Genomic DNA, 22,795 nt, shown 5'->3' with positions numbered 1-22,795 from the left:
ACTTAGTTGCCTAAAATAAATTACCACATGTAGTCCTTTTTTGTTGCCTGAATTTCACTCGTTATTGCTGCATTTTTTTTACTTTAGCAGCCAGTTGGTGTGGAACTGTTACGTTCCTCCATTCTTTGTCGTACCCACGTTTATATGCCACATAAGCGCCATCGAGTATGTAAGGCCAGCGGTAAGACCCTCGGTCATGTAAAATTCTGGCCAGATTGCTACTAGTATATATTACTTACCAAAAAAAAACTCTTTCATATTTTTTTGAATACTAGCATCAAAATTATTTGTAAGCTAACAGATATGAATGGTTCACATTTTTTATTAAGCCCCTAACTTCAGTCCTATTGTTTATATTTCACTTTAATGCAGTCCAGCAAGCACATTCCGAGAGCGGTTCAAACGACTTGGGTGCTTGTGCGAGAAACTACTTCATAAAGGTATGTAAATGATTCCACAAACTGCTGTATCAGCACCAACTTTCAATTTTTTGTGTTGTCTTCTACAATGTAGCTGCGCTTGACTATGGATTATATACGTTTATTGCATTAGATGACTGATGATTCTGAAGTAGCCGATTGGAAAAATCACCCTACACTTGAGGCTTCCTTTGTAGCGACACTTGTTGAATGGTGCTTGGGACAGGCACCAAAAGGGTAGGTCAAACTGGCACCATCTGTGCTTACACATGAATGATAAGTGCCACATCAACTTGAGGTGGGAGCAATATCGGTCAAAATTCTATAGGCTAGAAGCCGAGTAGAAGTGTTTCAACCGCTTATCGGGGATGTCCCAATCTACAGCAGAGACGGGAGTTGGATTTAATTCGGAGCTTTTGTGCTTTCAGACTACGAAGAAAAAATGGAGCGCTCTAAAGCGGGTAAACGCCCACTATGTCTCCATTTTTCAGCTTCAATTGACCATAATTTTGTATAACTTCAGTGCAGTTCCATACATTTTTCTTATGACTGAGATGGTACAATTAAACTCAACACTTTTTTGGCCTTGTAACATGTTGCAAGTAGCAGGCTTGGGTTTTTAAAAGGCATTTCTATGTCTTTTCATCAGTTGCATACTTTATTCGTTGTTATTTCTTTTCATCAGCGTGCTTAGAGTTTTTTGCTTGTTTCTGAGATACAGTTGGTCATTCCCCCTAATTCATCGACATATTAATGTGAAAAGCATTTGTATCTAGAATTGCTTTCATAGTCCAGCTAGTTATATAGTTCCCTGTTATTTTGCTGCCCTGTTTTAACCATTATAATGTGGATCTATCAATGCATGAGAGTCACACGAACTATGACTTATTTAAAAGTTGCACGTGTTTTAATCTTTGATTAATGCTGAGCTTGGTTGCTACTATAAAAACTAAGGGTGTATTTTCTGTGTCAGCACTATCAATTCCATTGATTGCTTATGGGATTTAAATTTGGAAATGGATGGGGTGCTGAAATAGTTACCTACCAGATTAATGCTGGTGCCTAATCAAGTTATCATTGGTTGCTGCCCTGGTCATGGCTCCTTGCTGGCCTAAATATCTTCCATCAGTAAACTTGATTTAAATATTGCTTTGGGGTCGCATAAATTGTTACTTATTTGAAGTGTGGCCTGTAATTACATTTCCATGTCTGTTCTATCAATTGTATACAGTTTTCGTTTTGAATTAGCCGCCATTTCACATGACTTGTAGGAAAACAAATTCTATGCTAGATTCAAAGAAGGGCGCAGCTGCGGTTGCTTCTATGAATTGACAGACATTCTTGAGGGTCGATTAGCCATAGGAAAGCATGCCCAATCATCTGCTCAGAGTGATGTCCACCACTCTCCTTGGTCTGCCGAAAAGACCATCGCTTCTGCATCAAGGTGCAAGGGAAAGGCAAAGATAGATGGACCCACTTCAGACTTTTGGGGAAGGATGTTTATATTCCTGTTCGGGATGAAGAAGTTGAATTCGTTGCTAGCAGGCCGGGTAAACGACCGTATCGAGTAGGGGAACATCATCCTATGATGGTTCAAGGAGCACTAAGTCTCCGAAGACCGGGAAAGCTCTGCGAGACGCAGCAACAAACATTGGCAAGTTGTCACAGATCCAAATTGAGGAAAACACTAGACGAAATGACTGGTGTGTAGCTGCGCTAAAGGTTTGGGACCAAAGTTACCCAAAACACGAGCCTATTGATCTGTGGTCCCGAAAACAACTTGCATGCATGAAGGAATTTGAAAATAGTGAGAGGTGGTGTCACATGTTTCTTCAGTCTGATGAAGGCTTCTAGTATTGGTATGCTGACACCATTCTTGACCCGAAATAGTTCTTGTGTGCTGCTGGTGTCATTTACTATTTGAGGAAACTGGCTGGGTTGGGACAACCGTGTCATTTGTGACCAATTTTGGATTGCTTGTCTCAACTGGATTCTTTCCCAGTCCTGCGGATTTATATCTCATTAGCTTGCTATTTGAGATACAGTTGTAGTATGTATGTAGTTGAGACTTTTAATCGCCTTGGCTTATGAATTTGATGGCGTACTTGTACTAATTTTATATGTTGTCTGAGCTGGTTGCTACTCCCTTTGTTTGGGTTATGTATTTGAGACTTTTAATCACTTTGACTTATGAATTTGATGGTGTACTTATACTAAATTTATATGTTGTCTGAGCTGATTGCTACTCCCTTTGTTTGGGTTACAATTTATGACTGAGGCCAATTGTATTCATTTACTATCCAGCAAATTTTTTTGTCTAGTTCTTAACCAAAAATGTTGATTAGCTATTTTGGATTTATATATATATATGTCACAGGTAGACTTATATATATGTAAACTTGTGCCTAAAAACAGGAATTTGAAACTTGTGTAAATTCTGTAGTCTCAAACCCACGGACAAGACAAATTCAGTTTGACCTTAGTTATGTCCATATCATTTTTTTAAGGGTTAAAAACAAAAAAGCCCCCTGTGGTAAGCCTAATACACAGAAAAGCCCCCTATAGTTTCAAAATATATAATACGACATCTCATGCTTTGAACTAAATTGTAAAAATGACGGAATCCGTTAAACTTGACGGAATCCGTTAAACTTAACGGAAATGACTTATTGGAACCTAAAAAAAAATTTTTATACCTATTTTTTATCAAATATACCAATTCTACCCCTTAACTCTCAATTCTCTCTATTTAGAAAATAAAACAAATGATTTTTTTGAGTTGTCTTTTGCTTAATTATATCAGGGTATTTTGGTCATTTTGACCATTTCCGTTAAGTTTAACGAATTCCGTCACCTTTACAATTTAGTTCAAAGTATGAGGAGTCGTATTGTATATTTTGAAACCACGGGGGACTTTTCTGTGTATTAGGCTTACCACAGGGGACTTTTTTGTTTTTAACCCTTTTTTTAATAACTCCTGGCCCACAATTTGTCCGGCAGCCAAAGAGGCTAAATAAGCAGGAATTGAGTTGCTTTTCAATATGGACAAGTTTGCAAGTTTGCAATTGAATTAAACGGCTTGCTGGATTTTTTTGAAATAAAGGGATGCGGCTCTTCCCCACATAAGACACTCAATAGCGAATTTGCAGGAAATGCATATGGGTGTCTGGAGCAGTCGCTCAACAGCTTATTTGCAGGAAATGCACATGGGTCTCTGGACATTCACGGGAGCCCGGATGGCCTATAACATCAATTGTGTCCCCAGTAGGATTCTGCTCACTGCTGACTTTTTCCACTAAGTTGTCTGAGTAATAGTAAAGATCTATCAATCAGTAACAAGCAATCAACACGCGATGCATTATTTGGGAGTAGCTTTTTTTACCCAACCCGTCATAATGATTCAAAATGTGCACTATGTGTAGTGTCGGTAGTATCAAATAGTTACAAACCATGTTTCCAATCTAATTTATATAAAACTAAATTTTATATCAGTTTCAACTATGTTTTCATAGTTGCTACTAAATTCAGGGAGAAGGAGGGCGTAGCTGCTATAGGAATCCTACTTCGTCTACGGCTTCCAATCCTCTTAGTAGCTACTTCCATACCGCAACATAGGTTAATTGCTTATCGGAGCCATATCTCTGGTGTTGGGAAATTTTAAAATTAAGTTGAAGTGGTCATAGTCCGTATACATACATATTATATATATATATGTAATTGTAGTTCAAATTATTTACAAACCTGGAAAATTTGGAGATATATGTATGTGTATATGCATATCTTCCATTACTACCCAGTCGGTTTCTTAAATTAATGTTGCGTATTATTGTGGGTTGTTGATGATTTTCAAAATTTTTAAGTGGATTATGTTTGGCATTATACATTAGCCATATCTAAAATCAGTTCTACATTTCCAAAGAAAAGTAGTTTATTAAAAAATACTTTTAGTCATTCTGCAACAAATTAGCCAGAGTTTCTTTAATGAATTATACATGTAGACACCAAATTTTTAAATAAATTTTTATCCTAATTTTATTTTTTGTTTTAGTAATAATTCTTATCTATTTTTTTTATTTGTTAATTTCATGATTTTAGTTTTAGACTTTTAGTATTTTTAGATTACTATTGTCTATTATTTTTATTTTTATTTTAGTTTTATTTTGTATTCGTTTTCACCCTTTTAGCTATTTATTTTTTATTGTAAGACTTTTTAGCATAAAATTTGTCAAAAAGAGAAAATTATTCATAAAAATATGTTTTATTTCCTTTTTACTATTTATTAATCGGGAAAAAGAGAAAAAAAGAGGAAAAATCATTAATCCAACACAGGAAAAATCTTAGATTTTTGTTTTATCTTTTGTTACTAGTTTTGTACATTTTATTTAAGTTTATTTTGTATTATTGTTGTTTAATTAAGTGAAAAAAAAGCCGCGCATGCAGCAGCGTGGGAAAATGATATCATTTTCATGGGTGATTTTTCTGATGAATCGGATGGCTGAGGATATGGGGAGGAACCAACCCTTCATCCTCACCTTTGAGGTCAGGGTTTAGGGGTTATGGTTCCCCTATAAAAGGAAAGAAAGACGGCAAGAAACGGGAGGAGGCTTATGACGGCTGGGTTGAGAGGAAAATTGGAAAACCAGGAAAAAATCGAGGGAAAGAGAAAAGGGGGAGGCGGCTGAGGTCTGATGGAAAGAGGAAAGAATCTGGGGGTCTGGACGGCTAGGGGCGAAAGGGAGAGAGCATAGAGGGAGGTGGCTGAAGTCTGGACAGAAAGGAGAGATTGAGAAAGGCTCGAAAAGAAAGGTGTGAACGGGCAAAGCTTAAAAAAAAAATGGGAAAAGAGAGGGTTTTACGGCTTAAAAGATCTGGGGAGATACCAAGAGGAAACCAAGAAAGAAGGAGCGATTTCATCAGCATTAAGAGTTTCTGCAACAAGCGTTCCTTGGGGTTTTTTCGTTTCCAAAAGCAGCGAGCTTGTTTTGAGGTAAAGGCAGTTTTTTTTTCGTTTCATGTCATCTGTTTTCTTGTTCCTCCCTCGTACACACATCTGGTAGTTTATCTTTCTGGGATTTCTGATGTTTTTGAGATGTAAAGGTTTTAGAGTAAGTGGATATTCGATGATTAGATGGTTGGGTTAAAAAAGGCAGTAACTTTCGATGAATCTAGCTTCAGTTCGCTATAAGCTTTTTCCTTTTCTGCATTTTTGTGATTAGCAATACGGTCAGATCTCCTGAAAAATAAAAATGTTATTCGGGTAATATGATTATAGATGGGCCGAAATCATTACAGCGGGGTTTGTCTGAGTTTTCCACATGGTTGGACTTCGGGTGAATGAAATTGCAGCAGAAGGTTTTTTGTATGAGTGTAGATGTCGAGTGGCTGTATTTTTGCTTGCTTGAAATTAGAGAGTGATGTTTGGGTTCAGATGTTAGTTGTAGCGAAGAGAAACTTGCTTGCATTATTCTTTTCTTTTGCTGCACTTTTCTTGCTCATCTTATGAGATGATAGTTCTGGTTTTATAGCACCAATTTTGACATAAAATGTACCAAGATGGAATCTTGATGCTTGAACTCCATAATCTTGCTGCTTGGCTTGAAAACCTGATACTTCTTGGATTTTGTTACCTGGTTCCGTTATGAATTCCATAGCAGCAAATTTGCAGCAGGAAACTGTGTTTGAACATAACTTGGAGTGAACCTTGAATGGATTATTAGTTTGCATGGTTCAGTCTAGTGTTTTATGATGGCCTTTTGAAGTCTAATGTAATCTTGTGGGTTCGCTAATAAGTTATAAAAATCACAGAGAAACGACAAGAATTTTTGCTGCACTCTTGCTTTGCCATTGTAAAAGCCTTCGCTGCATTCCGTTTTGCTTTTTCTTTCTTTTCCTGGCGTTCTTTTTTCCAGATTTTCTGCCCTAATCCCGTAATAAAGGTTTGGTATTTGGTTTAAGTTATGAGTGAGGCTTGCAATGTTTGTTTTTGACCCAAAAATTCTGATATTTGGTTGGCTTGTCTGTGTCGATGAAATGGGAAGAAAGTTATAGTAGTTTTTGTTCTTCAAATTTTGTCTTTGCATGTTTTTTTCCAGAATTTTGCATGAGATCTTTCTAATTTTTCTGCCTGTTTGGATAGTGGTGAGTATACAGTTTGTGTCTAGTTTAAAGCTGTGTGTGTTTGGATTTGTAATCGGAATTTGAAAACAAATGGGTGTTCGGATTTTGTGTTGGCTGCGGAAAGCTTAAGGGCAAGGTGTTGCAGAAATTGGTTTTTCCTTCGTGGATTGCATGGGCTGCTGAAGTTTTTCTTTCATAATCAACGGTTTCAGCTTTCATTTTGTTATCTGGAATGTTAGATGTTTTAATTGAAGATGGTCCGAAGTTCTTGGATGAACTTTGTTTTGCCGAAAGCTTACACAATGGTAGAAGTTGGCAACAGAAATTTGCAGAGGAAAGCTTTCCTAAGCTGCCGAAGGTTTGCTGTTGTAGGAAGCTTTGACTCGTAGTTTTGTTTGCATGGATTTTGCATGCAGAAGCAGCTTTCAAAAATTGCCCTTTGCTCCCCTTAATTTCTAGCAATACTGCAAAAGCTCAATCATGTTCTAATTTCTTGCAATTGGGTCCTAGAATAATTGCAATTTGAACCACCATTTGGCCCTTTCTTTGCTCTTGGACCCTTGAAGTTCCCAAAATGTTTAATTGGACTTGAGTGATTGGTTAATTTTGGCAATTGGGTCCTTGGTAGTTTTCATTTAGAAATTTGATCAATAATTTACTTTTTCTTGAAAATTATGCATTACTTGATTTCATTTAAGTCGCAATTGGGAGGGATTTGGCGATTTTGTTTATACTTTACTATTTAATTGGTGCCTTGACCCTTTTATTGTTTTGAAGCTATTTTTCCTTCATTTGATTACCGTTGCAAGGGAGGTACACTCTGTCCCTTATTTTCACTTTCCTTGACCCTATGTGTCTACGTGATTTATGTGTTTAATTATATGCCTTTTGAATGTTTTCAGTTTATTTATTTATCCACTTTATTTGTTTTAGTTTTGTATAGTTATTTTTAATTTCGATCATTTGAAAGGCACTTGAATGCCAAAGTTGTAATAGTTAGGTTATTATTATTTTTATTCCGTTTCCCCTCTTAGATTGTAGTAGGCTTCCCCCGAATGTAATAGCTAGGGCTTTATTCACTTTATTTCTTGTTTGTGTGGTTTGCATGCCTATGTGCTATGTGTTACCACTTTTTTAGGGCCTTGCATCTAGATATCATGATTATGTGTTACGTGTTTATGTGACATTATGTGTTTACTCGCTTTATTATACTTTTATGAGATTATAATTAATGAGTGACATTATCACACTAGTCCAACGCTAGTTGTGATTCATTTCTCGATACCACGCTAGTCCAACGCTAGTTGTGGTTTTTCTTGTTCGATTTCTCACTAGTCAAACGCTAGTGAGAAGGTAGAAACATGGGATAATCTAACTAGACCCTTAGGAGCCTTTCGCGCGTTAGATCATGATTGTGTGACAAAATCACTTCATCTCATGCATATTTTACTTTTTAGGGTCTTTTATCATTTTGTATGATATTTTCCTTATACGTATACCCCTTCCCCCATATTTTCCCTTATATGTATATTACTTGCCCCTTTTGTATGAAACATGACATTAGACTTGCATTTCATATAAGTATTAGAATTTGGTCAAATCATTTGCTTGATTAGATAGGAAAACCCCTTGGATATGAGATATGGACGAGTTTGGTTTTTCTAGCCTTTGCACGCTCGTATTCCCTCTATTAAAGGAAAAATTGAGTCACGAACATTAGTCCCCCGTACCCGTCGTGATGCATTCCCTTAGGTCATGTATATTTGTATTTATATAATTATCTTGTTCCTTTTCCTTTTTTAGAATCTCATATTTCTGCATTATTCGTGACCTCTCCAAAGAATCCGCATTGGGCATCACAATTAATGTGATTGGCATCAATTGAGCTTCGAAGAGAAATTTTGACCCCCCGATACCCTCTTAGGTCTAGGGTTGCATTCATATAGTACGTCCAAATGTGATAAATCTTTTGGTTAAAATAAGAAAATTCTTGACTAAATCACGCAACTAGCCTTGACTAAGTTGAAAGGGTGCCTCGGATTTTTGTCCTTGCCTTCCCTTTCTTCAAATGTGACTCCCGAACCTTTTTCTTTGATTTACGTAGATTTGGAGTCGTTTAAAAAGGGTTTTTCTATTTTTTCTTTAAAATTTCATTTTAGGTGACTTGGTACACCTTAACTCTATACCAAGTGGCGACTCTATTTTTCATTCAATAAACCCTTTTTAAACTATATTTTGGGTCAAATCATCGCATTTTCATGTCCCATTTAGACCCATGTTTCTTCATTTTCTTTGTAAATCAAAAATCATTTTTCAAATAAAAAATTCACTCTTTAAACCATTTATTTATTTTATAAAACATGGGGCGCGACAATACATCCTGTTTGGAACACAGCCAAATTAGGAACTTGATGGCAAATGGAATACTTGGGGATTATCATCGAATTATGATGATAACGAAGACGAGGACTGGCAACTTATCCAATGGGCAACGGTTATTCTATTCAACCCTCTGGCTGAATGGCTTGCCGGATATATATTGCCTCTACCATGCCGAAATAGTATGTTAACTAGCAGAGATTATGTGCAAGAAGTTATTCATTGCCATCCTGCAAGAGTACTCGAGAATTGTAGAATAACGGTGGAGTTTTTCTTGCGCTTATGTGACATTCTTGTGAGTGGGGGATATGTCTTGCAAAATCCCTAGAAAAGAGTCCTCATAGAAGAAGCATTATGCATGACATTAGTTATGTTAAGTCACAATTATCGAATACGGTGCCTTGCTGAGCGATTCCAACATTCTCCGGAGACCATATGTAGGAACATTCACGAGGTGTTACAGGGGCTTTGTGAGTTGGAAAAAATTCTCATTCGTCCAAGAGGGCAGAACGAGGTTCATCCTAAGATTTACACTGATCGGAGATTTGCCCAGTGGTTTATGGTATAGTATTTATAGAAGAAATTTATACTAGTAATATACTTATTAATTGCTTGTAGTTTTTTTCCAAAAACATTGCATCATAATGCTTTTCTTTGTGTTTCAATTGTGACTTATGCACTTAGCAGCAAACTTTTGGGTTCAAAATCTATAAAATGCTGTAAGTGTAATGAATGGTACACATGTTCCAGCACATCCTCCACCTAGAGAGCAAATGGCGTACACGAATAGGCATGGCCAAGCAACTCAAAATGTACTAGCCATTTGTGATTTTGATATGCGTTTTTCATATATTTATGTTGGTTGGGAAGGAAGCGCCCATGATACACACATCTTGGATGGAGCACTAACAGGACCTACACATTTTTCGATGCCCCCGCCAGGTGCACTCAATTATTAGTCAAATTGTTTCGCATCATCGAATGTGGTATGTGAGTATATGACTACAGACCGAGTGTGTTTTTACTTATATTCAACTTTCATTCTGGTGTTTCTAGGGAAATACTACCTTGTGGACTCAGCATACAGAAATATTCCTGGATTCCTTGCACCATATTGTGGAACACCTCGACAACCTGCACAAGGTCGACGTGGGTTTTCCTCCCCGAAGCAACTTTTCAATACTCGTCATTCATCATTCAGAAATGTAATTGAGAGATGCTTTGGGATGCTTAAAAGGGGATTCGCCATCTTTCGCGGTCCTGTACCTAATTTTTATATGAGTGCACAGATAAATGTGGTGATAGCTTGCTGCACTTTACACAATTTCATACGGGATGAATTGCCAGATGATGACATATTCAATGATCATGATCAATCGATGGATATCGAGAGAGAAGGAGGGGTCCCACCAATGCCAGAAATTCAACCCCTAAGTGCCTCACAAGAAGAGGTCAATGAATGGCATGAAATGAGGGATGAACTGGCAAACAGAATGTGGAATGCGTATCACAATGCAAGGCGAAGGTGAGGGGGTAAATGATAGGAATGACCGTTGTGTATTAATAAATATGTGAGGCGAATAAGGTTAATTCAAGTACTTAGCCTCATTTTAAATTGCTAGAGTTCAGCTTGTTTATGTCATGGGTCCATGTTTCCTAATTGGTCTATGCTTGCATCAGAAGAGTGTGCCCAATTCTCTGTATTGAAAGTGATGTATTCTATACTAATGCTGGTTTCATATGATTTTATGGAAAACTATTTAGCCCCTACAAATTAAATGCACATACATTCAACTTTCCTTGCGTGAGGTTGCAATTTTAGGTGAATAATGTGATATAGTCAAAAAATCGGTGATAAAAATTTATACTTGCAAGGATATAACATATTATCCAAACGCGAATCCTATATTGTATTCTCATAAAATCGACTATCCATACGAGATTGAGTTATTGTTATCCGGTCAAGCTATTTGACCGAATAACAAAAAATTATTCATTACAATACTCATAATCCATACAAAGCTAATTATATTCAATTTTTTTAATCCTTAAACTTTAATATAAAACACTATATGTCTCTGAAAAAATAGAATCTCTACAACTTTAATCTCTGAAAGTTTAAAATTGTTCCGCTTGAGTATAAAATCTATCTCACGTCTATTAACGAGTTTACTTAAGTGGGACAAAATTTATTTTAAAAAACAAAATATCTGATTTTAAAGTTTAAAAAATAAAGTAAGTTGAAGGATGTAAAATGAAATTAACAGGTATTCTTCCAACTATACCTGGTAATTGGGCGGGTTGGGCGGGTTTTGGACGGGTTGATATTGGGTTTTTACTTAAATGGGTTATGCCCAACCCGCCCAACTTTAAATCGGGTTAGTTTTTTGTGGGGTCATATTGGGTCATCTCAAACCCAAGACCCAAATATGACCCAATATATTAATTAATAGATTTTGATACATAAATTCTCTCAAATATATTTTTGCATACAAAATTTTTTTTTCACACACATAAACACATTTTCACACACTAAAACAATTTTGGTCCAAGTTGAATATAGCATGAAAAAATATTATACCAATATTAAACAAGATCCAATCACGCCTTAATTCAATTGAAACTTGATAAGAGAGATACAATTCTCAACCAATTAGTTCAAATATCACTATCCAATTCATTTAAGATTTGTGACTTTTGGGTTCCTTTTATTGATTATTAAATAACCTCACTTTGCACTTTTTACACAATTATTGTGGTTGAAGATCAATCTTGTCTTGTGATAAACCTTCATGTCAAGGGCCAAAAAAGGGAGAAAAAAAAAGACGAAGCAGAAAGAAAATTGGACCCATGAATGATCTAATTGACAAATTTTAATTAATAATTGAGCAACTTATGAAAGCAATTAAAAATTTGCTTGCATATTTTGCTAGATTTTTTAGGGACTAGTAAATGCTTAAAAACACGAGTTGCTAATAGAATCTCCCCATCCAAAAGATAACATTGGAAAAAAATATGTATATGTACATTAACATGCAGTTGAACAGTAATCTTCACAATCCTAAAACCAATTAGTAAAGGAACAAGATGTGTATAGACTTGCAAGTCTGCTGTCTTAAAGGGAAAAAAAAAAAACAGCAAGCCCGATGCAGTTGACAAGAATGTGCCAAAATGCTTAAAGTTCAGAAAACGGTGGTGGATTGAAAATTCCCAGACGAGAGGCCTCCATTGTTTTTTTAAGTTGGGTAATGGGTATCCAACTTAATTGCCCAAACCGCCCAAAATACATGTGGGTTTTTATTACCCAACCCAAAATTAACCCAACACCCAATTTACCCAACCCAACCTCTTAAATTAGTGGGTGGGTTGGGTGGGTTGTTGGCTTTTGGGTATAATTGCCACCTCTACTTCCAACCAAATGTCATCGGACTAGAACTCTTTCATTGACGTGGCATCTTACCACTGGTTTAGGGTCTTTAGACCACGTAACAAAAAAATCAGCATTTATTTGAAGTCAACGGTCCCCACGTCGGTAGAGTGTAGACTAATCCAGATGACTATTAGATCACGATGCTGAGATCGACGGTTCTCCAGAATCAGCGTATGATGAACTTTAGCACACATGATTTTATTACTAGGCGTTGTGCCCCGCGAGTTTCGCGGGGTGCCCATTATTGATTGTTTGAGAGTAATGTAAGATTTATTTAATAATTAATATTTAGAGTGTTTTGTATGATAATAGGGTTGGAATAATAAATAGAGGAACAATATATTGGATTAATATATTTATAAATAGAATAATAATATTGTTGTGATGTGTATTTAATTTTTTAAGAGGAAGAAGATGTAAATATTGTTGTGATGGTTTTATTATGAAATGAGAGTAGCAATGGACCGTATGAATTATATTGATTGGAATGTAATTTGTACCAAATTGACCAAAAATTAAATGAAGATTAGATAGTGGTAGAATTTAGGATAAGAAAGACTAAAAGAAAAGAAATATTGTGAAGAATATAAATTCATAAATATAATATATACAAATTAGACATTTTTAAAAATTTGATATTATAAATAAATGTTAGATTGATTTAGTTTGAAGTTTATATATATTAGATAGATGTTAAGCATATGTGATTTTCATTGATTTGTATTAATATGAAACAGCATAATCGATTTATATATATTGATTGGATATAGATAGAATTTTTATTTATTTGTATATAATAGATGTATGTAAGATTTTTATCAATTTGCAGAATTTTTTTCATATTTAATATTTTTGGTAATATATATGTTTTCGAGAAAATTAATAAAAATGTGAATAAATATAAAAATAAAGTTATTGTATGTATTACATGTGCATAGGTTTTTTAGTGATTTGTGTAATTTTTTAATACTTAATATTTTTGTGAATATACATATTTTTGACAAAGTTAATAAATAAGTAGATCAATATAGAGGAGGGAAAATCATAAATATAGAAGTAGCGTTAAAATTAAAATTGTTTGATATAAATAAGATTTGGTATACATTAATATAAAATTGAATTATTAATTTATATATATTAGATAGATAGTAAAAGCATATAATATTGATTGGTCTATAGTAATACAAAATAGGATAATTGATTTATATATATTGATTAGATACACATAGAATTTGTATTTGTTTGTATGTATTAGATGCACATAGAATTTTTAGAGAGTTGTATAATTTTTTGGTATTTAATATTTTTTTTAATATACACATTTTATACGTAAGATTTTCAGGGAGTTGAAAATTTTGTTCATATTTAATATTTTTGCTATTATATATATTTTGGAGAAAATTAATAAATAAGTGAATAAATATAAAAAAGGAGGGAAAATTATAAACATAGAAATAGGTTGACAATTATAATTATTTGATATAAATAACACATATTATATGTTAATAGAAAGCGGTATTATTAATTTATAAATATTAGATACACATTCAACACATATGATTTTAATTGATCTACATGAATACAAAATAGTATAATTGATTTATATATATTAATTAGATACAGATAAAATTCTTATTTGTTTGTATGTATTAGATGCACATAGGGTTTTTACGAAGCTGGATATTTTTTTGATATTTAATATTTTTGTTAATATATGTACATTTAAGAAAAAGTTAATAGGATAATTATGATTCTTGGATAAGTCTCTGTCGAAGAGGTGCAAATGATAATTGTTTTCATTGAGGAGGGTGAATAGGATGACACTTCCGATATGTAAGAAGTGTTTTTGCGCGAATGTTGGCCAACCTTCTGTTATTTCTATTCCTTCTAGCTGAAAGATCCATCGAGTTTTAGCATGATAGCAATTGATCACTCCAGTGTCGTTTGTTTGTATATGTGATGGTATATCACCGATGAGTACCTGAGATAGAAAATAGGGAGAAATGCAGTTGTATTATGGAGTTGGAGTAGCAATGTAATGTATGAATTATATTGATTGGAATATAATTTGTAGGAAACTGACCAAAGATTCAAGATTGTCCGCTCTAAGCATTATATAAAATGAGAAGTGCGTCATTAGTTTTTCTTCTTCTGTGAATAGTCCTTCGATCATAAGAAAAGGAATAGGTTAATTTATTTTGTAGCAGAGAGGTAAGATTGTTTTCGAGAAAAGGAATTACTTACTGCATCCAATGGGTAATTGTGAATGATTGAGGAGGATGTTCCATTCATGACAAGCTAAACAATTATTTGGATTATATATAGCAACTCTAAAGACCATGTATCCTATGTGCAGAAAACGAAGAATGGAGCCATTTTGTAGATCGTGGTCTTGTATGAATTTGTTCCATCCAAATAGTTGAAAGCTGGTATCGAGTTTTATGAACCATGTGCGAGTTCCATTTCGTATAATCATTGTGCTTGTCCAACAGTTCCTCAATTGTTGATAAAATGATGGATTAATTCTCTGGAAAGGAAAAAATCAGGTAAGCTATAAAATGTGTGAAAATGAAGGTGTGTAAGCATGAGGTTTATTGGTTTACCAATCCTTCTGGGTATGCTTGTCTATATTCCAGGAGAAATGAGGTTGGCGGTGAAGCTGAGATTATGATAGATACATATTTTATAGTTGGTCAATGGAGAATAAATGAGGTACATATTAGTGAAGAAAATGTGAAGTGTAGAATATATAAATATAAGTTGAGAAAACTTACTGGATATTAATTCTGGTGTGGATAGTCGGATATGAATGATGCGAGCCAGTTTGAGGCATCAAAGTGTGATGACCAATATTGAAGATGGGGTTGAATGAATCTAGAACCTATAGCTCTTCTGAAGTTGGAACTTATTTCATATGTAAAGGTGTTATTGGGTGCTGGGGTTGCTTGGATGACTTGAAGTGCTTGTCCATTGATAGTATGAAGGTAAAACAAGCAGGTTATTAGCTGGTCATTTTCTTCTGTTGTTTCTATTGTCCAATCTATAAAAGTTGGTATTGCCATGAGTTTTCTGGGGTTCTTGATTTTAGTTATACTTACGTATGGATAACATGTGATATGAGTGGGTTAGTTTTTTAATTATTTTGATTTTTTCTTATATGTTGGTTTGGTAGACATGTGAATACACAGTAATGTATTGGAACAAGACAAGAAGCTATTATGTTGTTTTGTTAGTATTTTGATGAAACTGTTATCATGTGAATGTATAGTTATGTTGAGATGTGTCAGATGTATTGGAGAAAGCAGGGTTGACGAAGTGATATAAATAGTGTGGTAGATAATGATGTAGTTTTAGATGTGGTTTACCGGGTATTAAATAAAAGTAGATGCTGTTTTTTTTATTTGTTTAATTGGTGCATAAAGGTAGTAGGTGTAATGCGAATGCATTATGTAAGTTTAGGTTTTTTTTTGTGCTTGTTTGATGAAAGTTGTCTTGGTTGTTGTTAGTTATGATGGAATGGAACCAGGTTGGAAGAAAAACTATTAGTAGTTCAGTGAAATTATTGTCATGTGAATGTATAGTTGGTTGTGTCAGATGTATGAGGACGATAGGAAGAAGTCTGATAACTTAATATATGTACTATTTGATACTGGTCATAAAGTTGTTCATAATGTCTGATGAGGAACAAAACAAAAATATGTCCTGGTTTAGCTTGTACATAAAGTAGGTAACAGCAAAAACTGACTGATAGGTCCAGGGAATCAAAAGCATTAAGACAAATAGATAGCTATTTTATGCAGTCTTGTGGTGCTTAGATTCTTTGTCAAATTGTTGATCTAAGTTGCGCTTGACAGATGGCAGTGGGGCTGTAGTCTTTGATTGAGCCACAGTAGTTGCTTCAAATGGAGGAGATCCACTCGATGAAGTTTTTTGGTGGATTGAGCTGGGAGTGGCAATAGGTGGAGATTGATTAGTTGGAGTTGCAAGTTCCTCAGGCATGTCTGTTTTCTAAATGAATTCTTGTTGCTTTGACTCTGGAAGTCTTTGCTGACTTAGGTGCTCAAGGAGAAGATCAGATGATGGCTTATCAGCAACAAAGGCAGTGAGAAAGTAAAGAGGTGTAAATTGTCAGTGGGATGGCAGATATGATCTTATCTCGCAGAGCAATGTTTGTTGTTGGATCTTCTGATTGATAAGATCAATGGGAATTGGGATTTTCTGTATTATTAAAAAAGTATAGATAAGGTTATAAAAAGAACGAAGTGTGTTAAATGTTTTATGTATATGTATTAGGGACTGGATATATACCTTGGTATATTTGTCATAGATTTCAGTAGCAATCATGTCAAGTAGAATTTCTGCGTAGTTTTTCTCAACAGTAGCAGTGATGTAACCGGTATCATCATGTATGTTGAGCTAGAACCTTGCTCTGCGAAAGTAATAAGTTTGAATTCAGTGCATTGTACGTGTGTAATGGTGATAAAAGGACATATATGTAATTTATGAATGGAAAATATATACTTTGGTTTTGGTTTGTTGTCTTTTGTTTCACAGAAGTTGCAATCAAATTCAATATCCATCATTGCTCCAGTGGATTTACCGCATGTAGCACAGCTAGAGACAAAGAATTTTTTCTCATAGTTGACTATCAATGGAGTTCCTTTGATGCAGAAGTTTTTGATCTGTTCAAAAGAGAAAATTGGAAGTTATGATTGAGGGAAGTGAATTATATATGTAATTTTTTTGGGACAGTATCTAAGGGGAAGAATGTATTAAATAAAAGTATGCATTTTACCAGTTCTGAGGAAGCAAGGATCTGCGAGATTGGTCTTATTTGACTGCCAGGAAGAGCAAGCACTTTCTGATTTATTTTTTCGTAAAGCTTGTGGCTGATGCCTTTGTCAATATATGCTTTATTCTCATCACACCTGTGATATTTATCTAAATTTGTTATTAATTGTTATATTTATTTATGAATGTTGAGGTTCTGAGCATGGAAAGTAAGGAATAGAGAAAAGTATACCAAATTTTTAGTGAAGCTGTCTGCTGTAATGGTGGATCAAGAATAATGGTACTACTTGGTCGAGTAGTAATATCAATTCCTTTGATTGTTATTTGTAAAGAGGGAAAAATGAGAGAAAATAATCTGTATCATTAGCTATATGACTGTGTATAAAGCAATGAAACTATTGTTTGAATGATAAGCAAGATACTAACCATGATATGTTGTGATCTTTGGACGAACAAGCAGAACTATCGGACATGTATGAATAATGTTCATGAGCTGAATCCCTTCAATGTAAACATATGGTTCCCACATGCATCTGGTGTATATGTAGGTAGTAATAGGCGAAGAAGATAATGCATTATATGAATAGGTGATTGGATGCAAATTTAGGTTGTATGCAGGTATATTTAACAAGATAAAAGAGCTGAAAAATTACTCAGGATTAACAGCAACGAATCTGCGGATTGTGCGTGGTCCTTTTGGAGTGGATATCATTGATTCTGGGAATCCTTGAATTAGAGCACATAGCAGATCTACAGAAATAAGATTATTTGATAAATGGACAGTTTTAGTATGGAAAAATTTAACATAAAGATAGCTCTATTTAACAAATTGGGACAGAAAAGTATAGTTACTAAATCTGGTGACATCATTGTTTTTGTATTTATCAAGATCCCAAAATGAAGTTAATGGGAAGCGATTGTCCAATGTCAGTTCCTTTGCTTTTTCTGCCTGTCTGATAAAAGTTGTTTTTGTGATTGTTAGTTGCCATGGGACAGAACCAGCTTGATTTCTTTCATCAGTGATAGATGAAATAGCAGCGTTGCCAATGTAATAAGTGCGATAAAGATGAAGCTTGGTATCTGCGTAGTTTACATCTCTAGTGAATGCAATTCCTTGAATTGATTCATTCTGTAAACAAGGACAGATGAGTGGATTGAAAGTTGATGATAAATAAAGGGAATGATTGATGGCAGACAAGGGTGCTATATTGTAGTAGATTATTTTTAATAGGAGAGATTTTTTTTTGTGGAACGAGCAAGCATTATTATAGCAAAGAGTAAGTAAAATGGTCTCTGTTATGGTAGCTATTTTTTAATAGAAAGAAGTTCTGATATGAAACTTACTTGTTCATCTGCAAACATGAAGTGCTGGAATGCAGTCTGATCTTTTCCAGTAAAAATGTTTGTTTTTTCAATCAGGATGACCTTTATCATCCATTCACTTGATTTATCTGTCAACGTATTCACACCAGTGCATCTGTCATCCATATCTGCAATATAAAGAATTAGAAATATATTAATATAAACAGAGATATCTAAATATATACGATGGTCAATCTAGGTACTTTTAATTCAATATATTTGAGTTTAGTACTTAATCTTCAGCTGCAGCTGCTAAAATTTCTTGATAAACCACATTTCAAGTACAATTGTTGGACAAAGAGTCAGAAGAAATTGGTCTTAGTAGAATTTTAACATCATTAGCAGTTCTGGCTCTTGATAGTGCAACATACAATTGACCATGTGAAAACATTGGTTCTTTCAAATATAATCCTACAAAATCAAGTGTTTGTCCCTGTGATTTGTTAATTGTCATAGCAAAACATAAGGAAATTGGAAACTGAGTACGTTTGAAAGGTATTGGATATGACTTATCATTAGAGCTATACAATGGAATGCGAGGAATGAAAACCTGTTTACCAGAATGAATTCCTACAGAAATTTGAGCATGAATGACATTTTTGTTGAAATTCAAACATATCAAACGTGTTCCATTGCATAATCCTTGTGCTGGATTGACATTTCTTAGGAGAATAATTGGACAATTTTGCTTCAAAATCAATTGATGTGGAGGTAATCCTGGAGGGTGAATAGTATTCAAGAAGTCACCATGATCAGCTTGTTTGGTTGGATCTATTATTTGATCAAAGCTGATATACTTGACTTCTTCTCCAGGAAACTTCTGAATTAAAATCTGATTGATTTCATGCACAATATCATTTGTTGTACTCAGAATGGTCTTGTTAATAAGAGCAGAATTGCCACACAAAAAGATGGATAGAGATGGATAAACTGTGTCTATGAGAGTGGCTAAAGATTCTTGGTCATTAATAAAAGGGATGATCATGGAAGAAGGCAAACTTATTTTATCATCTGCAATGGTTGCTTCTGTGCCATTTCCAATGTTGAGCAGAAGATTTGAAAATGATGGATCTAAAGATGCTCTCATGTTCTCAGTGAGTCGAATCTTCTGAAGGTGTGGCCAGATATATGAGTTGATGAGCGATGCAGAAATATAATCTTCTTTTTGGCCCTTCCTAACAACTGGTAGAGTTTGTCGAAAATCTCCACCGAAAACAATGATTTTGTCACCAGAGATGTGATCAGAATTGAGCAGGTCTCTAAGTAATCTGTCAAAGGATTCAATTGCATATTTTTTTGCCATTGCTGCCTCATCCCATATTATTAACTTTGCAGCTTTGATCAACTCAGAGATGGCACTTTGTTTGGATAGATTGCATGTGTTATTGCTTTCATGATGGAGCGGAATTTTGAAACGTGAATGAGCAGTACGTCATCCTGGAAGTATCGATGCAGCTGCTCCTGATGCTGCGGTTGCTAATGCAATCTGACCTTTTGATCTAATTGTTGCGAGGAGACCTTTATAGAGAAAGGATTTCCCTGTGCCGCCAAGTCCATCAATGAAGAATGCAGCTGATGTATTTGTATTGACTGCTTCCATTATTTTCTGAAATGCAAATTTCTGACCACCATTCAACATAGATACTGTTGCTAAATCTTCTTTGGAGACAGGTATTACAAATTCAGCTTCTATTTCTTTTCCAGGATTGTTAAATTGAACATCTGGAATAAAGTCTGAGAAGCCAAAATCTTTTATGCTCTTTCCCATTATCTGTAAGTATTGATCAATTAACCCAAGGACTCTCATGATAACTGCATTCTCTGTTAAGGATGAATCTACTGCAATGTCTTCTAATAAGAATGGCTGAAATTTTGTCCACAGTTGCCGTGGATTAGATGGTGCAGAGTGAACTAAAATTACTGCAAATAGCTGTCTTAAACACTGCGGCATTCCATAGATAACAGCCTCTGATAAGCATTCTTCAACTCCATTGTCTGTTTGGAGGAAACGTAGGCTTTTGAATATGCATGAGCAATATTCTGAGATAATATCTTTCACCTTCAATTGGATGTGCCGTTATTACACGGCCAATGACCTGACCTCATTTTCTAGTATACCAGATTCTATCACCTTCATCCCAAACAAAATGCTAAGGAAATTCTTTGTATAGAAGGTTAAGATCTTCTGCTTCCTTGTTTGTTTGATTCATTGTAAAGAACTCCGTTAGCATTGTTCGTGTAAGCCTGTCATCTACAATTACTTCTGTTAAAGACTGATTCTCATCAAAAGACATAGACTGGTAGTTTTCGAGGTGCAGATGAAGTAAAATGACTGAAGGATTAATAGCACTGAGATCGAAAGCATAATTTCTCCACATTGCTTCAGGAGCACATACCCATCTGGCAGATTGAAAATTTTTTATCTCATCAATGATTCTATCTGCTTGTTGTGCTGTCAATTGATACATCACTCTGTCATGTCCTTTATATATATATTTGTATATATACTTGACAGCTTCAATAGCACAACATATTTCCACATTGATGTGACAATCATATTTAGCAAGAAGATATGGATTATAAGGAACAATCCATCGATTTTCCAACTCATGTTCTCTGATGTACACTCTGCTGCCATCATCTCGTCTTCTGTATATAGGATAGGAATTTTTTTCATGTTTTGTGTATGCTGAGAAATCCTTTGGATAGTTGCTTCTGCACTTGTGATTCTGTCGCATGCAAGGATTACTTGGATTCATTGGTCCACATGGTCCGTGAAGCATATATTTTATAACCAGAGAATATAAGTAAGGTGACAATCTTGTCATACTCTTCTGGTGAAAACACCTTTGAATGCTCTTTTAAAATGATCAAGAAATAAGCATGCGGCAAACCACTTTTCTGAAATTCAATAACATAAGTATAAGCAGCAACATGACCAAAAAGATGCTTCTTGAAAAGATCTTCCTTCAATTGTTCTATTTTTGCACGAAATACTCGTGCAATCAAGTCTGGCCGATTCTGAGTCTCATCTGGTTCCTTAAGATGGTTCTTTATTTCAGGCCAAGAAGAATTACTAGTCATTGTAAGGAAAATATCTGGCTTTCCATAACATTGGACAAGGGTCATACCATCCATATATCGCCGTCTCATATCCCTTGGTCCTCCTATAAAACTTGCCGGCAGAATGATACGTTTTCCTACATCTGATGCATTTATGTGGCCCTTTGCTATGATATCGAGTAATCCTTGATATGCTTCTGTCCTTAATTTGTTTTGCTTGTTTATGTGAAATTCAAGACATGATGTCTCCAGTTTGACATAACTATCAACAGAATATTGTTGCAGTAGACGGCAGATATGCAGCAAATATGATTGATCTGTATCTCGCATTTGAAACTTGTAAGCATAATATTCTCGGCATGAAACTGTTGGTCTTTTCTTTTTTTTCTTCTTAGCAGCTGTTAACATAACAAAAATGTAACAATTAGAGATTTTATATTATAGTCAATAAAGAGTAAAAATTATAAGTGTTTGTAGGTGTACCTGTCTGTTCTGCATCAAATATTTGTTCTACATCATTACACTGATGAAGAGAAACCAGATTTTCGCTTTCACAGGTCTGATGAGATTGGTTGTAAATCTGAGCCTTTGTCTTTCGAAGGATTCCAGGATGCCATCCAGTTTCTCCACGAGCAAATATCAGTGGATATTGTAATGTGTCATAGCAACCGTAATGTTGCTTAAGTATTTTTTTGCCTCCTGCTTTTGTGCAGATTTCAATTTCTCTTGGACTGTCTCCATTGGTATTATCATTGTCTGACCAGATTGCTGCCACTTGAGAGACTGAAGGAACATTGAAAACACATTGATCTAATCCTGGATCAGATTTAAGGAAAATTCTGTATTTATCTATATCTTCAATGTCTGCTAATCTCCGGATAAACACAAAATAAGGGTTCTCATCAAGAATGGATTTTAGCTGTTGAACAATTGAGTCTCTGAATTTGCTAGATAGAGCCATTCTGTTCTGCATCTCATGTTCTGTATCATGAAAATACAGTTGGAGATTTGATGCCTTTTCGCCATCAGAAGGTTTTAATAGATTGACAAAATGATAGATTTGCCCTTGGACTCGAAATGTGCAGATGCCTCTGTTTCTTTTACTGAGATCCTTGTCATAGTGAACTCCCAGTGATGTAAAAGCAAACATATTGTTGTAACTCCTGATACATTGTCTAAATTCGATAGCTTCAGGAGTATTTCCTCTATAAAGTTCCACAAGTTGATCTGGCAT

General features: G+C 34.9%; 2 protein-coding genes across 2 annotated transcripts; one reads left to right on the top strand and one right to left on the bottom strand.

Moving 5' to 3' along the window:
• Positions 1-9,643: 9,643 nt before the first annotated feature.
• LOC113750644 (putative nuclease HARBI1) lies at positions 9,644-15,201 on the top strand. Its single transcript, XM_027294601.1, has 4 exons — positions 9,644-9,857; positions 9,972-10,440; positions 14,982-15,057; positions 15,145-15,201. Exons 1-4 carry the CDS (start codon positions 9,644-9,646, stop codon positions 15,199-15,201), a joined length of 816 nt encoding a protein of 271 aa, XP_027150402.1.
• A 4,729-nt stretch (positions 15,202-19,930) lies between these two features.
• On the bottom strand, positions 19,931-22,795 carry LOC113750643. Its single transcript, XM_027294600.1, has 5 exons — positions 22,045-22,795; positions 21,248-21,959; positions 21,007-21,147; positions 20,760-20,898; positions 19,931-20,557 (listed from the first exon to the last, which is right to left on the bottom strand). The coding sequence occupies exons 1-5, from the start codon at positions 22,793-22,795 to the stop codon at positions 19,931-19,933; spliced, it is 2,370 nt and encodes a 789-aa protein (XP_027150401.1).

The sequence above is a fragment of the Coffea eugenioides genome, chromosome 10, assembly GCF_003713205.1.
Source record: "Coffea eugenioides isolate CCC68of chromosome 10, Ceug_1.0, whole genome shotgun sequence".
In the NCBI taxonomy this organism is placed as follows: domain Eukaryota; kingdom Viridiplantae; phylum Streptophyta; class Magnoliopsida; order Gentianales; family Rubiaceae; genus Coffea; species Coffea eugenioides.
The sequence above is the reverse complement of the archived record's forward strand: the minus strand, read 5'-3'. Positions and strand labels throughout refer to the sequence as shown.

Bases quoted from the DNA above. Each gene is read 5' to 3' on its own strand.
- LOC113750643 (XM_027294600.1), bottom strand. From the start codon at position 22,795: ATGCCAGATCAACTTGTGGAACTTTATAGAGGAAATACTCCTGAAGCT. The intron at 20,899-21,006 runs GTATATATACAA...TCAATCTGCCAG, and splicing joins TGTGCTATTGAAGCTGTCAA to ATGGGTATGTGCTCCTGAAG. The intron at 20,558-20,759 runs GTAATTGTAGAT...ATCCAATTGAAG, and splicing joins AGAATCAGTCTTTAACAGAA to GTGAAAGATATTATCTCAGA.
- LOC113750644 (XM_027294601.1), top strand. From the start codon at position 9,644: ATGAATGGTACACATGTTCCAGCACATCCTCCACCTAGAGAGCAAATG. The intron at 9,858-9,971 runs GTGCACTCAATT...TGGTGTTTCTAG, and splicing joins TTTTTCGATGCCCCCGCCAG to GGAAATACTACCTTGTGGAC. The intron at 15,058-15,144 runs GTACATATTAGT...TGGTGTGGATAG, and splicing joins GTCAATGGAGAATAAATGAG to TCGGATATGAATGATGCGAG.